This window comes from Gymnoscopelus microlampas (genome assembly GCF_963454915.1).
Source record: "Gymnoscopelus microlampas genome assembly, chromosome: 5".
Taxonomy (NCBI): Eukaryota; Metazoa; Chordata; class Actinopteri; order Myctophiformes; family Myctophidae; genus Gymnoscopelus; species Gymnoscopelus microlampas.
Genome location: NC_139942.1, coordinates 35396728 through 35410912, shown reverse-complemented (window position 1 = coordinate 35410912; position 14185 = coordinate 35396728). Strand labels below are relative to the sequence as shown.

Genomic DNA, 14185 nt, shown 5'->3' with positions numbered 1-14185 from the left:
AGTCAAGTCATGTCATGTTATTGGACAGACGCTCTACCAGTTGAGCTATGCTGTTGGCTGAGAGTTACAGGTTTCCTGGTGGTTTTAACTTGTTTTTCTAGAAGTTAGTCTGCAAAGGAAAGCATCACAGTAAAGACACCAGTGGGATTTGAACTCATGGCCTCTGGATCATGTATACTGCGTCTCAACCCATTGAGCTAACAGATGGCTGACAAGTACAGCCTTCCTGGTACTTTTCAGTCAATCTTCTGGAAACCAGTCTGCAAAGGAAAGACATCAATGGGATTTGAACTCATGGCCTCTGGATCATGAATACTGCGTCTCAACCCATTGAGCTAACAGTTGGCTGACAAGTACAGCCTTCCTGGTAGTTTTCAGTTGATCTTCTGGAAGCCAGTCTGCAAAGGAAAGAATCATAGGAAAGGCATCAATGGGATTTGAACTCATGGCCTCTGGATCATGTATACTGCGTCTCAACCCATTGAGCTAACAGTTGGATGACAAATATAGCCTTCCTGGTAGTTTTCAGTTGATCTTCTGGAAGCCAGTCTGCAAATGAAAGAATCATAGGAAAGGCATCAATGGGATTTGAACTCATGGCTTCTGGATCATGAATACTGCGTCTCAACCCATTGAGCTAACAGATGGCTGACAAGTACAGCCTTCCTGGTAGTTTTCAGTTGATCTTCTGGAAGCCAGTCTGCAAAGGAAAGAATCATAGGAAAGACATCAATGGGATTTGAACTCATGGCCTCTGGATCATGTATACTGCATCTCAACCCATTGAGCTAACAGTTGGATGACAAATATAGCCTTCCTGGTAGTTTTCAGTTGATCTTCTGGAAGCCAGTCTGCAAAGGAAAGAATCATAGGAAAGACATCAATGGGATTTGAACTCATGGCCTCTGGATCATGAATACTGCGTCTCAACCCATTGAGCTAACAGATGGCTGACAAGTACAGCCTTCCTGGTGCTTTGACTTGAACAACAAACAAGACAAATAACTTTAAAAAAAATGTGTTACAGCATAAATATAAATCTTTTTCATGGGGGGCCCTGACGCTACATCTTTTCACATTGGGGTCCACTGCCCAAATACATGTCAATTTGGGGGGTTGACAACAAAATGTTTCAGAACCACAGATTCCAAGGAAACAGCTGTAGGTGAATGGATAGAGTCACTGACTAGTGAGCCGTAGGTAACAGGTTCAAGCCTCAGCTACAGCAGCAAGTCAGGATGTCAAATCAAATGGGTATTATTAGGAGTGAAATGGTTGTGTTTCTTCACCCCAACTGCACATGACAGCAGTTTTATATCAGTTTACATGTACGTTATTTTCAGTGATGAAGACAAACCGCACAGACGTTCACTGTACTTTAGTACATTTTGTAAACTTATGACTCTGAGTAGAGTAAAATATCTATAAATCCTTAGTACATGTTATTATGTGCCCTATAGTAAAGTGAAGACAGTTCATCATTTACAACTGTCTGTTAATGTGACTTTCTCCTTACCTGTTGCAAACTACCTGGCTTTCATGAATGCAGATGCCAAACAATTACTAGAATTATCTTTCATGTTTAATATATGATTCGTAAGACATTCGTAAAGAGTGTGTTGACCATTTGCTAACGTTATCATGGACCTTGTTGTAAAGTGAAGACTATGCATTATTATTTCATGTTTAACAGTGATTAGTAAAACATGTGACATCAAAAAGTGGCAAAAGTAACGTTATATAGTATACAAGTATCCAACAATTTATTAAGATATAAAATGTAGCAACTCTTGGCCACAGCACACACACTGACATTTAAACAAAGAAATTAATCACAACAGAATCACAGAGTAGCAGCTTGGAGCCTCTGCAGTCACCACCTCCCAGTGCAAGTTAGCTTTAGCTGCTAAGCTAAACTGCTAAGCATGGAGGACATTACTAGCCTACACATCAAAACAAACATTGTGGATACAAACAGCCACCATCAAAATACCCCCTAGTCATAATGCTACTTCATGTGTGTAAGATTAGCCATTTTATGTTACCTCAATCACCTGCAACAAGACAGTTAAAACACATAAAACATGAATTAGACATATTTCTGTCCAGTCTGCAACTGCATCACTGTTCACTTCCTCCCTAGTAGGCTACTGCAGGTGTAATGCAGGTAATCAGTGTGTTGCCAGATTTTGCAAAAGAAACAAGCGGACAGGTCTATGAAAACAAGCCCAAAAGAAGCAACTAGGCTCAGGCTCATGATAACGTCTGCAAATGGTTTACATACTCTTTACGAATGTCTTACGCATCATTTGCTTAACATGAATGATAATTCTAGTAATTGTTTGGTGTCTGCATTCATGAAAGCCAGGTAGTTTGCAACAGGTAAGGAGAAAGTCCACATTAACAGACAGTCATAAATGATGAACTGTCTTCACTTTACTGTAGGGCACATAATAACATGTACAAAGGATTTATAGATATTTTAGGAATGTTTTACAAAGCATGTTAAACATGAACAAACACATTAACAGACAGTTGTAAATGATGAACTGTCTTCACTTTACTATAGGGCACATAATAACATATACTAAGGATTTATAGATACTTTAGGAATGTTTAACAAAGCATATGTTAAACATGAACAAGCTACCAATAGCTTGTATATATTATGTAACATCAGTTACAAATGATTTAATAATCATTTACAGATGTATTATACATGGCTTATTCATGAATAGTTACTAATACCTTTATAGATGATTTGTAACCGTAGTTATAAAGGTTTTAGTAATCATTTACGAATGTCAATAAACAGGTTGTTAATGATTTGTTAATAGTCTACAAACTGCTTATAAACGTTTATAAATGCTTTAGAATGGGTCGTTACAAATGATTTAATAATCTTTTACAGATGTATATAATTGGCTTATTCATGAATAGTTCACTACTTACTAATACTTTACAAATTATTTGTAACTGTAGTTATAAAGGTTTTAGTAATCATTTACAAATGTCAACAAACAGGTTGTTAATGATTTGTTAATAATCTACAAACTACTTATAAACGTTTATAAATGCTTTATAACGGGTCATTATTGTAAAGTGCTACCAAAATGAAAAAACACACTGTGAGATGTCACTCCGCCTCTGATTGGCTTACGCACCACCCTCAGAACAAATTCAACCAACCAAAAAGGAGGCAGAGTAGGGCGGGTCTTGAGATAGACTTCATATCACCTTGCCTCAACTAGTGAAAGAAACCTCGTGGAAATTTCCTTATGCATTAAGGATATTTTACTTTTGTGATAACTACATAATTGCAAAACCCATAAATGGTCAAACAAGCCTAATTTTTGATTATATGTGATGCTATGTGTCCATATCCTGGTGTCAGTAAAGTGGTATCAGTATCCTGGTCAGTATCCTGGTGTCAGTATCCTGGTCAGTATCCTGGTGTCAGTACCCCGGTGTCAGTACCCCGGTGTCAGTATCCTGGTCAGTATCCTGGTGTCAGTATCCTGGTCAGTATCCTGGTGTCAGTATCCTGGTGTCAGTATCCTGGTATCAGTATCCTGGTCAGTATCCTGGTGTCAGTATCCTGGTCAGTATCCTGGTGTCAGTATCCTGGTGTCAGTATCCTGGTCAGTATCCTGGTGTCAGTATCCTGGTCAGTATCCTGGTGTCAGTATCCTGGTGTCAGTATCCTGGTATCAGTATCCTGGTCAGTATCCTGGTGTCAGTATCCTGGTCAGTATCCTGGTGTCAGTATCCTGGTGTCAGTATCCTGGTATCAGTATCCTGGTCAGTATCCTGGTGTCAGTATCCTGGTCAGTATCCTGGTGTCAGTATCCTTGTCAGTATCCTGGTGTCAGTATCCTGGTCAGTATCCTGGTGTCAGTATCCTGGTGTCAATATCCTGGTGTCAGTATCCAACCAATTGCTGTAGCCTTCTGTACATTTAGACCATTGTACAGTAGCTGACAGTTATTATTTCAAGCGTAGACAAACTTATCCATGCCTTTAAATCCAGTAACTTAGACTACTGTAATGGTCTTCGCTCAGGTCTCTATCAGACTCATTCTACATACTGCAGCTCATTCAGAATGCAGCTTCTGGATTTATAGAACTATGAAAGTTGAACACATTACACCAATTTTCAGATCTCTGTACTGTCTTCATGTCAGTCATAGGATTCGTGACTTGTGCCAATTACGAAGCCTTTTATAAAGACATTTTAGCTTATGCCCGTTTCTTTTTGAGGCATATCTAATGTCATTTTATTCTTGAATTGGCTTTATGTATGAAATATGCTATTTCAAAATAAATGTGACTTTGCGTTACAGTGATAATATACATGTTCTTTCTTTTAACTTACAGAAAACTTTTAAAGTCAACACTGGTACTGATGCCACTATTTGGCGTTCACTATATCGTGTTCATGGGTATGCCGTACACAGAGGTGTCTGGAATACCGTGGCAGATCCAGATGCACTATGAGATGCTGTTCAACTCCTTTCAGGTAAGGCCAACGGTGCCGCAGCAGAGCCAGACATACAGTATGAACCCAATGCTGTGGTCCACACATTTATTTCTCTCCCTGAAGTTTTCAATGAACCTGACAGAGCTTATCCAGGATTTAACCACTTAAATCACCTGCTTAAATTATTAAGTCCCCTCAAGGTCATTGAGATCAGCAGGCAAGCTGCTTTTGGTTGTCCCCAGGACGAGGCTTAGACATAGGGGGATCGAGCCTTCTCTGTTGCTGCCCCCAAACTATGGAATGAGCTCCCCTCCCATGTTGAGCTGATCTCCGAACTCTCTGTTTTTAAAAAAGTCTTAAAACCCATTTTTTTCCCTCTAGCTTTTAAACCAGGTTGAAGGTTTTACTTTGTTTTTGAGTTTTATGAGTTCTTTTTTCTGTTTTATGACTTTATTTGTGTTTTATGATCCTTATTTGTGTTACTGTTTTTTTGTTCTTATTTGTGTCCCTGAAATGTGCTCTATAAATAAAGTTGGGCTGGATTGGAATGGACTTAAGCCCTATTTCAAATATATTTATATTTAGTTTTTTCTTTGTCTTTTCTTTTTCTTTGACATTTCTTTACATTTCTGGAATTCTTTTGCCTATAATGACATGCTCGAAATAGGAACCCTGCATCTGTGAAAGTGTGCTGCCCTGGCTAACTAAAGAAACTCTAAAAAACATGTGAGAGAGAAAGACTATAAATGGGGTGGGAATCAAATATGGTGCTGTATGTAGACCAGTGATGGGAATTTTGGGTCACTAGGCAGCATCATGCACCAGATATACAAGTCATGTCACAAATCTTGATTAAATGTTGTAGTAACAGTGTGATATACAGCAAGGGTGTAAGCAAATTGCAGCTGTATCACCTATTGTAATTTGGGTACTAAAAGCACATACTTAAGTGCCCAAATTTATGTTAATGTGGCTGGAGAGGAAGGGGACAAATTCGGGTGTTTTCAGTTACCTTTCTTAGCTAGTGTTTTGCCACAGTGCATGAGCTAGCATGGGCAGTGAGGATGCTGCCCCTAGTCAATGACCACTACTACAGATACAGCAGAATTCACATATGTTTTGAAATGACTGACATTTCTTTTGTTTTCCAGGGTTTATTCGTCGCAATTATTTACTGCTTCTGCAATGGGGAGGTAAGAACTTTTATTTTACGTTAGTGATTTGTGCATAGTCTTCAGTTATAATAATATTGAAAATAAATATTACAAAATATTTTTTATAGCATCTTGCTTACATAAAAGTATTTCAAAGCACATTTGAAGCCCTACTAGGATCATATAGTATGTACACACGTAAAAAGAAGACAGTCAAAAGTGAACAAAGAATAACAACACACTGACAATGATTGTCATCAGAGACAGTTAACAGACAGTAAACATTAACAATAATTATGCACATCTATGACTCGTCCTATTCTCTAAGGTCCAAGCAGAGATCAAGAAGTCTTGGAGCAGGAGGACACTAGCTCTGGACTTCAAAAGGAAGGCTCGGAGCGGCAGTAACACGTATAGCTATGGACCTATGGTGTCACACACCAGTGTGACCAACGTCACAGCCCGGGGCCCACTGGCTGTACACCTCACCACACGGCTGGGACCCGTGCCTGTTAATGGGCATCGGAACCTCCCGGGGTATGTGAAGAATGGCTCCGTTTCTGAGAACTCAATCCCCTCATCGGGACAGGAGCTCCACATCCCAGAGGAGGAGCACTCTACCCACACAAGGCCTGCCGAGGAGGAGAAACCTTCTCCTGTGGTGGAGGAGGAGAGGGAGACAGTCATGTGACCTCCTCTGTACCTGCCTACAGGGCGCCATATGAAGGACATCGAGATGGAATACAATATGGAACAGACAGTCAGGTCATCTCTCTCTGTTCCGAAGAAGTCGACTACATACATGTCCGTCATCACTGCCATTTGTGTTTTTTTTCTCTCCTGTGAATCACGCCTGGACATGTTGGACTGATGAGGCTCTAAGGCAAAAAAAGAGTGCATCACTGTTTAAAGTGAGACACCTTTATTTGGGGGGGCAATGATGACCTTCTCTGTTGTAGCAAATACTGCCATCAACTTTTCACCCACTACCTACCATACTGAATGTGTGAAAACAGAAAATAGACTGACATCACGTAATTGTTTTCCACTGGCAAAGTATTTTTTATTTAGTTTGCTCAGTCCTTGTCTATTCGACAGACTAGGGGTTAATTCTTTGTCTTAATCCCCTGAGTGGATGTTGAGTACACTGAGCTGAACAGTAGCTGAACAGAACGCAGCGCATCATCTTCAGATTGAAACAGCACGTTTGCAGTGTATCAGGTCAGGTGAGTTGACTTAGAGTAGGCTACATGTACATTATTGCAGTACAAACCGCTTTTCATTGGGATGAAACTGTAATTCTCTGTGTAGTATGGCATTTCAATTCCTCTGCATGGACTAAATTCAGATCCAGTGTAAAAGGGAACAAGACTCAGGTAATTGAAGTCCTCCATTATTGCATTATTGTTGAAGTGGTGTACTTTTAGTGTGGCCGGCATATGGGAGGGTGGTCTTACGACTGTATTAGATGATTTTCATACGTTTGTATAGTATTTGGCGTTCAGAGAAATTCTCTATTCACCCATTTAGTGGTTATGGATTTCATGATTTTTAATTATTAGATTTTCTGTTTTCTATAACAATATTCTGTGACATACTACATGTATATCATTCTAAACCAACAGTATTATAACTTATTTCCCTATAGGGGTATAGTGTTACAGTAACAAAATCTGATATGGTATCACGTTGTCTTAACCATTCAAGGGAAAGCACTCAAAAACACAAGTTACAGTAAATGTTTATATTATTTTCCAATGGGATGTTGCTTAAAGAGGATTGCAAGAAATTCTCAAATTCCACAAGATCCAAGCGAGACTTTGTAAATATGAAAGAATAGCACACAAAATATTTTACATATGGTCCAGTGTTATGCTGCTTTTTTTGTATATATGATATGTATACATATGAATAGAAGTCACAATGTTTACAAAGATGATAAATCCATTCTAGTTGTGAGCTAAACGTGTTAATGTTTATGGATATGTATTCAAACTATGTTTTGATGTACAGTTACTGAAAGTGTTTTTTGTTTTGTTTTGTTTTGTTTAGTTTTAGCTACAGATTATTGGGAATGTTCCGTACTGTATATAGTCTACAGTAAAAGTGATGAACTCATTGACAGTTAATGGAGAACTTTCAATCAAAAATATAATGAAGCGTTCTATAAAATACCTTAAACACAGTAAAGTGCTGCTTGTAATCTGCAGTTTTCACGTGTCCATGAGTGTAAGGGTTCACTAAAACAACTGAATACCTGTTCTGTGAAAATCTGTATCTTAATCACAACCCAGATTAGGCATGTGCTGCATGTACAGCGGTGTTACGGAAACAATTCCAGAGTAATTGTTTTGTTCAGTTTATTCCAAAATAACTTTTGTTTAATTTATTCCTTCATGCAACTGCATGTTTGGTACACCGTGTATCAGATTCTGTACATACTATATGTCTTTCAAGTGATTCACCAGTCTTAAAATGTTATGTCCTATGTGCATTTATTCCTAATATTTCAGAAAGTGTGGATATTGTATTGATTTCATGGTTTACAGATTAGGGCACATTCCTCTTATACCAAAGAAGAAACAGCAGAATGAGTTGCACAGTATTTTGCAGTGCTAATATTCACTCATATTTCTAATGACACAACATTCTAAAGGTTTAAACAGCATCATAAAAAAGGAAAATGGCTGGTAAGCTTGTGTGCCGGATTGACATTCAGCCTACATGGAGAGGAAAATGACTGAATGACTGAATGACTGACTGACTGACTGACTGACTGACTAAGTACTCAGACTTAAATGGTAATTGACTTTAGACTCAAAAGTGTCTTGAGTGAGAGGCCACCTGTCACCAAAATGTTGCAGACAACTAATTATCAGTAATATAGATTTCTCACAATTATGCTATAATTACAAGTGTGCCAAAATGATGTCCATCATTTTCTGGCAAGCTGTCTCTCTTATTATACTTAACCTCCAGGTTGTTGTTTCTGTTTTGTTCATTTATACTAGTATTTTGTTGTTAAACAACCAGCTAAATACTGTACTTCCACATTTTACTGTACTGTGTGATGTGTTGACAGATCTGTTTGGATGTTATGTGATAGCTGTGGGGTTCCTCTCAGAACACTGTACTGTCACCCTACATATTCAAAATCCACCAGAAGATTTTGACTGTCAAAATGAAGTTAAAAGAGAAATGGAATGGACTCAGCTTTTGAGGTAGAAGTCCACCCGCCAGTTTGCTTAGAACTGCTATAGTTGAAATGAAATCAGCCAGAATAGGGGCCATTATGGTCTGGGAGAGAGATGCAAACTCTACAGTTACAGTAGACATTAACAACACTTGCTCCAATTCTGCACAAACATGTAATAAAACTGTGCAAAGGCAGGACATAATGCTCATAACTATCAGTTGAAGCAGTATTGTACTAGTGAATATAGCACAAGTGACATTAAACAAGTTATGCAGATCTAACTAATCCGACATGTTTTTGATTAGAATCAATTTAAAGGAACTTTGACATCCTGCATGCAGTTTTCTCGCAGAAAGAAAAACTGTTTTGACCTTTTTAGAAATGTTAGAAAAGATAATTGGCTTGTCTTACCCAGAGTTTATCAATGTAGACATTGATTCTACACACTGAATCAGCCACTGGGCACTATTAGACTGCCACCAAGAAAGACTTGAACCACACTGCACCTAAAACCGCTTCTGACTGTAGGCGTTTTGACTAAGTATCAGAGGAATTCTGGGGAGTGTGTTTTGGCATTTTAAGACCTAGACTTGGACTGGACTTGAACATTTCCATGGGGACTTGGACTGGGGGCCGTGATTGGGACATGACTCAACTTGACTGAAACGCTAATTGCAAGTTGCTGCAGCCCACAATAGTGGAAAAGGAAAAGACTGACTGAGTTGCTAATAGGTCATTGGAATCTCAATTATCACATGTTGCCTACTTCACTTTCAAATATCATTCCTCCTGTTAGAATAAACTGGACTGTGTAATACATTTAAGAATACAGCTCAAGGACATATCTTTTAGCCCCAATAGCAAATGTATTTGTGAGAATAGCCCTCCCTTACATCTATTGTCCACCGTCAACGTGTAAAACCCTAGCAAGATAGAAATAATAGTTTGACGCATGTAGCCAGTAAACAAAAATGAACAAAACCATAGTTATAATGTGCTTTACTCACTGTCTTCTAGGTTGATGAACACAATGTATGAGCTCAGCTGTTAAGCTTAATATATACTCTTTCGAGCGAGGTTGTCGCTTGCAAAAATAACCGTAATGTATACTACGGAGTATACATTACGCTTAAGGCTATAGATTTTACTCTCCAAGTGGCAAGTTGTCACTCATTCGCACTGGGTAAGGAAGCTTGGTATTTTAGGTCAGTGTTATGTAGGCAACACAGGCAGTATATAAATATCTTTCATTACCTGAGGGCAGACCATTTCAGAACATAAACATCTTGATTGCGATTCCCTCATAAAACGTATTGACATTCATATTTGAGCACTTTAATATCCTATAACAGTATTTTGTTCTGATTGTATCATGTAAATTGATTGTGTTTTGGAACTGAGTGTATAATAAGGCCAATCTTAATAGAGCTAACGTTGTATTGTTTATTTTGTACAAATACCTCTCATAGAAGTATAAAATATGTTTCATTTTCTTTATTTATCTCATATTGAAATGTACTCAGAGGAATAGAAAGTGGTCTTTCGTATGATTATGTTTAATATGTGTGGATACGATTTGCCAAGACAAGTCTTTTCTTGTTATCATGCCATATTGATTTAGGCAAGTTGATGTAAGTGTAATGTAAATGTAAACTTGGAATAAAAAAATGAAGATGTGTTCTGATCTCTAAAGTTCATCGGTATACTGTAAGGAAGACAATAAATGTGTTATACTGTACATTTATAATTTGCTGGCTGTTTTTCTGGTCAGAAATTGAATTAGGTAGTAATCCATATATAAAAGACACATTTCTCAGATACATTTTAGCTGAAATGTTTTTATTTTATTTATTTAAATACAATATACAAAAATATTTTTTTGAAAAAATACTGAAAAATCACAAGTGCAAAATATGAAATGTCCTTTTGCAAAAGTTGTCCATAAAAGGAGTTCACTTTGTAGCAGTTCACTTTTTCTTGCCTCCTTTTTTCTTTTTGGGTGCCTCCTCTTCTTCCTCTTCCACCACCACCTCTTCTTCTTCTTCTTCTTCTTCTTTTTTCTTTTTCTTCTTTGATTTTTTCTTTTCTTTCTCTTCCACCTCCGCGGAGACGGTTTCCACCTCTACTTTTTCCTCTGGCTTTACAGCTGTAACGATACAAGAGAAAGACTTCAGTCCTCACAACAGCATCTAGTGCAGCACCATCAATATCCTGTGTATAACCATCATTAACCTGTCTAAATAAAACCATCAATATCCTGTGTATAACCATCATTAACCCGTCTAAATAAAACCATCAATAACCTGTCTAAAAGAAAAAATCTCAAGCATGCATGTCCACAGTAAGGCGGAATTTTTGAACTGTGAATGGAGTTTCTAGGTGAAAGTGTTTTTTTGAGGTCTCAAAATCGTCCATCGACCTCCATTATAAATCTCTGAAATTTTAAAGGAGTACAATTCTAAAACTATTAAACATTTCAAAGATTCCTTTTCAGGCAAACATGTCCACAGTAAGATGAACATTTTAAAGTATGAATGAGGTTACTATGCGTAAGTATGTAGTTTTAAGCCTGCCTTTAAATGTCCATTGCCGCATTGACAATGCATTGGGCGCTTAAAGTGAAATATCTCCAAAACTACAAATTATTTCAAAGAAAAAATCTCAAGCATGCATGTCCACACTAAGGTGGAATATTTGAACTGTGAATGGAGTTTCTAGGTTTAAGTGTTTTTTTGAGGTCCCAAAATCTTCCATCGACCTCCATTATAAATCTCTGAACTTTTAAAGGAGTTCTATTCTAAAACAATGAAACATTTCAAAGATCCCTTTTCAGGCAAACATGTCCACAGTAAGATGAACATTTTAAAGTATGAATGAGGTTACTAGGCGTAAGTATGTAGTTGTAGGCCTGCTTTTAAATGTCCATTGCCGCATTGACAATGCATTGGGCGCTTAAAGTTAAATATCTCCCAAACTACAAATGATTTCAAAGAAAAGATCTCAAGCATGCATGTCCACAGTAAGGTGGAATTGTTGATCTGTGAATGGAGTTTCTAGGTGAAAGTGTTTTTTTGAGGTCCCAAATTCGTCCATCGACCTCCATTCTAAAAATCTGAACTTTTAAAGGAGTACAATTCTAAAACTATTAAACATTTCAAAGATTCCTTTTCAGGCAAACATGTCCCCAGTAAGATGAACATTTTAAAGTGTGATTGAGGTTACTAGGCTTAAGTATGTAGTTGTAAGCCTGCCTTTAAATGTCCATTTGACGCATTGACAATGCATGGGGCGCTTAAAGTTAAATATCTCCAAAACTATAAATGATTTCAAAGAAAAAATCTCAAGCATGCATGTCCACAGTAAGGCTGAATTTTTTATCTGTGAATGGAGTTTCAAGGTGAAAGTGTTTTTTTTAGGTCCCAAATTCGTCCATCGACCTCCATTCTAAATCTCTGAACTTTTAAAGGAGTACAATTCTAAAACTATTAAATCCGAAAAAATCACTAAGTGTGGAGGCCAAAATCGTCCCCCCAAAAACCTGTTAGGAGTACATTTCAGGCAATTTAGAGTTGATTGGTAGTACTTTGTAGTGGAGTAATTTTTGTTTTCACCATTGTGTCACTACCGAAACGTTTTTGTGTCACTACCGAAACGAAAGTTAAATCCGAAAAAATCACTAAGTGTGGAGGCCAAAATCGTCCCCCAAAAAACCTGTTAGGAGTACGTTTCAGGCAATTTAGAGTTGATTGGTAGTACTTTGTAGTGGAGTAATTTTTTTTTACACCATTGTGTCACTACCGAAACGCTTTTGTGTCACTACCGAAACCAAAGTTAAATCCGAAAAAATCACGAAGTGTGGAGGCCGAAATCGTCCCCCCAAGAACCTGTTAGGAGTACGTTTCAGGCAATTTAGAGTTGATTGGTAGTACTTTGTAGTAGAGTCATTTTTTTTTCACCATTGTGTCACTACCGAAACGTTTTTTTGTCACTACCGAAACGAAAGTTAAATCCGAAAAAATCACTAAGTGTGGAGGCCAAAATCGTCCGCCCAAAAACCTGTTAGGAGTACGTTTCAGGCAATTTAGAGTTGACTGGTAGTACTTTGTAGTGGAGTAATTTTTTTTTTCACCATTGTGTCACTACCGAAACGTTTTTTGTCACTACCGAAACGAAAGTTAAATCCGAAAAAATCACTAAGTGTGGAGGCCAAAATCGTCCCCCCAAAAACCTGTTAGGAGTACATTTCAGGCAATTTAGAGTTGATTGGTAGTACTTTGTAGTGAAGTAATTTTTGTTTTCACCATTGTGTCACTACCGAAACGTTTTTGTGTCACTACCGAAACGAAAGTTAAATCCGAAAAAATCACTAAGTGTGGAGGCCAAAATCGTCCCCCAAAAAACCTGTTAGGAGTACGTTTCAGGCAATTTAGAGTTGATTGGTAGTACTTTGTAGTGGAGTAAAATTTTTTTACACCATTGTGTCACTACCGAAACGCTTTTGTGTCACTACCGAAACCAAAGTTAAATCCGAAAAAATCACGAAGTGTGGAGGCCGAAATCGTCCCCCCAAGAACCTGTTAGGAGTACGTTTCAGGCAATTTAGAGTTGATTGGTAGTACTTTGTAGTGGAGTCATTTTTTTTTCACCATTGTGTCACTACCGAAACGTTTTTTTGTCACTACCGAAACGAAAGTTAAATCCGAAAAAATCACTAAGTGTGGAGGCCAAAATCGTCCCCCCAAAAACCTGTTAGGAATACGTTTCAGGCAATTTAGAGTTGATTGGTAGTACTTTGTAGTGGAGTCATTTTTGTTTTCACCATTGTGTCACTACCGAAACGTTTTTGTGTCACTACCGAAACGAAAGTTAAACTTTTCAAAGATTCCTTTTCAGGCAAACATGTCCACAGTAAGATGAACATTTTAAAGTATGATTGAGGTTACTAGGCGTAAGTATGTAGCTGTAATCCTGCCTTTAAATGTCCATTGGCCGCATTGACAATGGGGCGCTTAAAGTTAAATATCTCCCAAACTACAAATGATTTCAAAGAAAAAATCTCAAGCATGCATGTCCACAGTAAGGTGGAATGTTTGAACTGTGAATTGAGTTTCTAGGTGAAAGTATTTTTTTGAGGTCCCAAAATCGTCCATCCGCCTCCATTATAAATCTCTGAACTTTTAAAGGAGTACTATTCTAAAACTATTAAACATTTCAAAGATTCCTTTCCAGGCAAACATGTCCACAGTAAGATGAACATTTTAAAGTATGAATGAGGTTACTAGGCGTAAGTATGTAGTTGTAAGCCTGCCTTTAAATGTCCATTGGCCGCATTGACAATGCATTGGGCGCTTAAAG

At 37.8% G+C, this 14185-nt stretch overlaps 1 protein-coding gene across 1 annotated transcript in view; it reads left to right on the top strand.

Moving 5' to 3' along the window:
• Positions 1–10706, top strand: part of pth1r (parathyroid hormone 1 receptor) — a 59625-nt gene extending 48919 nt beyond the window's left edge. Inside the window, exons 11-13 of the mRNA XM_084057967.1 lie at positions 4378–4519; positions 5632–5673; positions 5963–10706. Of these exons, the coding sequence (XP_083914093.1) occupies positions 4378–4519; positions 5632–5673; positions 5963–6325 (547 nt within the window). The 3' untranslated portion in view covers positions 6326–10706. The remainder of the gene's footprint in view (positions 1–4377; positions 4520–5631; positions 5674–5962) is intronic.
• Positions 10707–14185: the final 3479 nt, after the last annotated feature.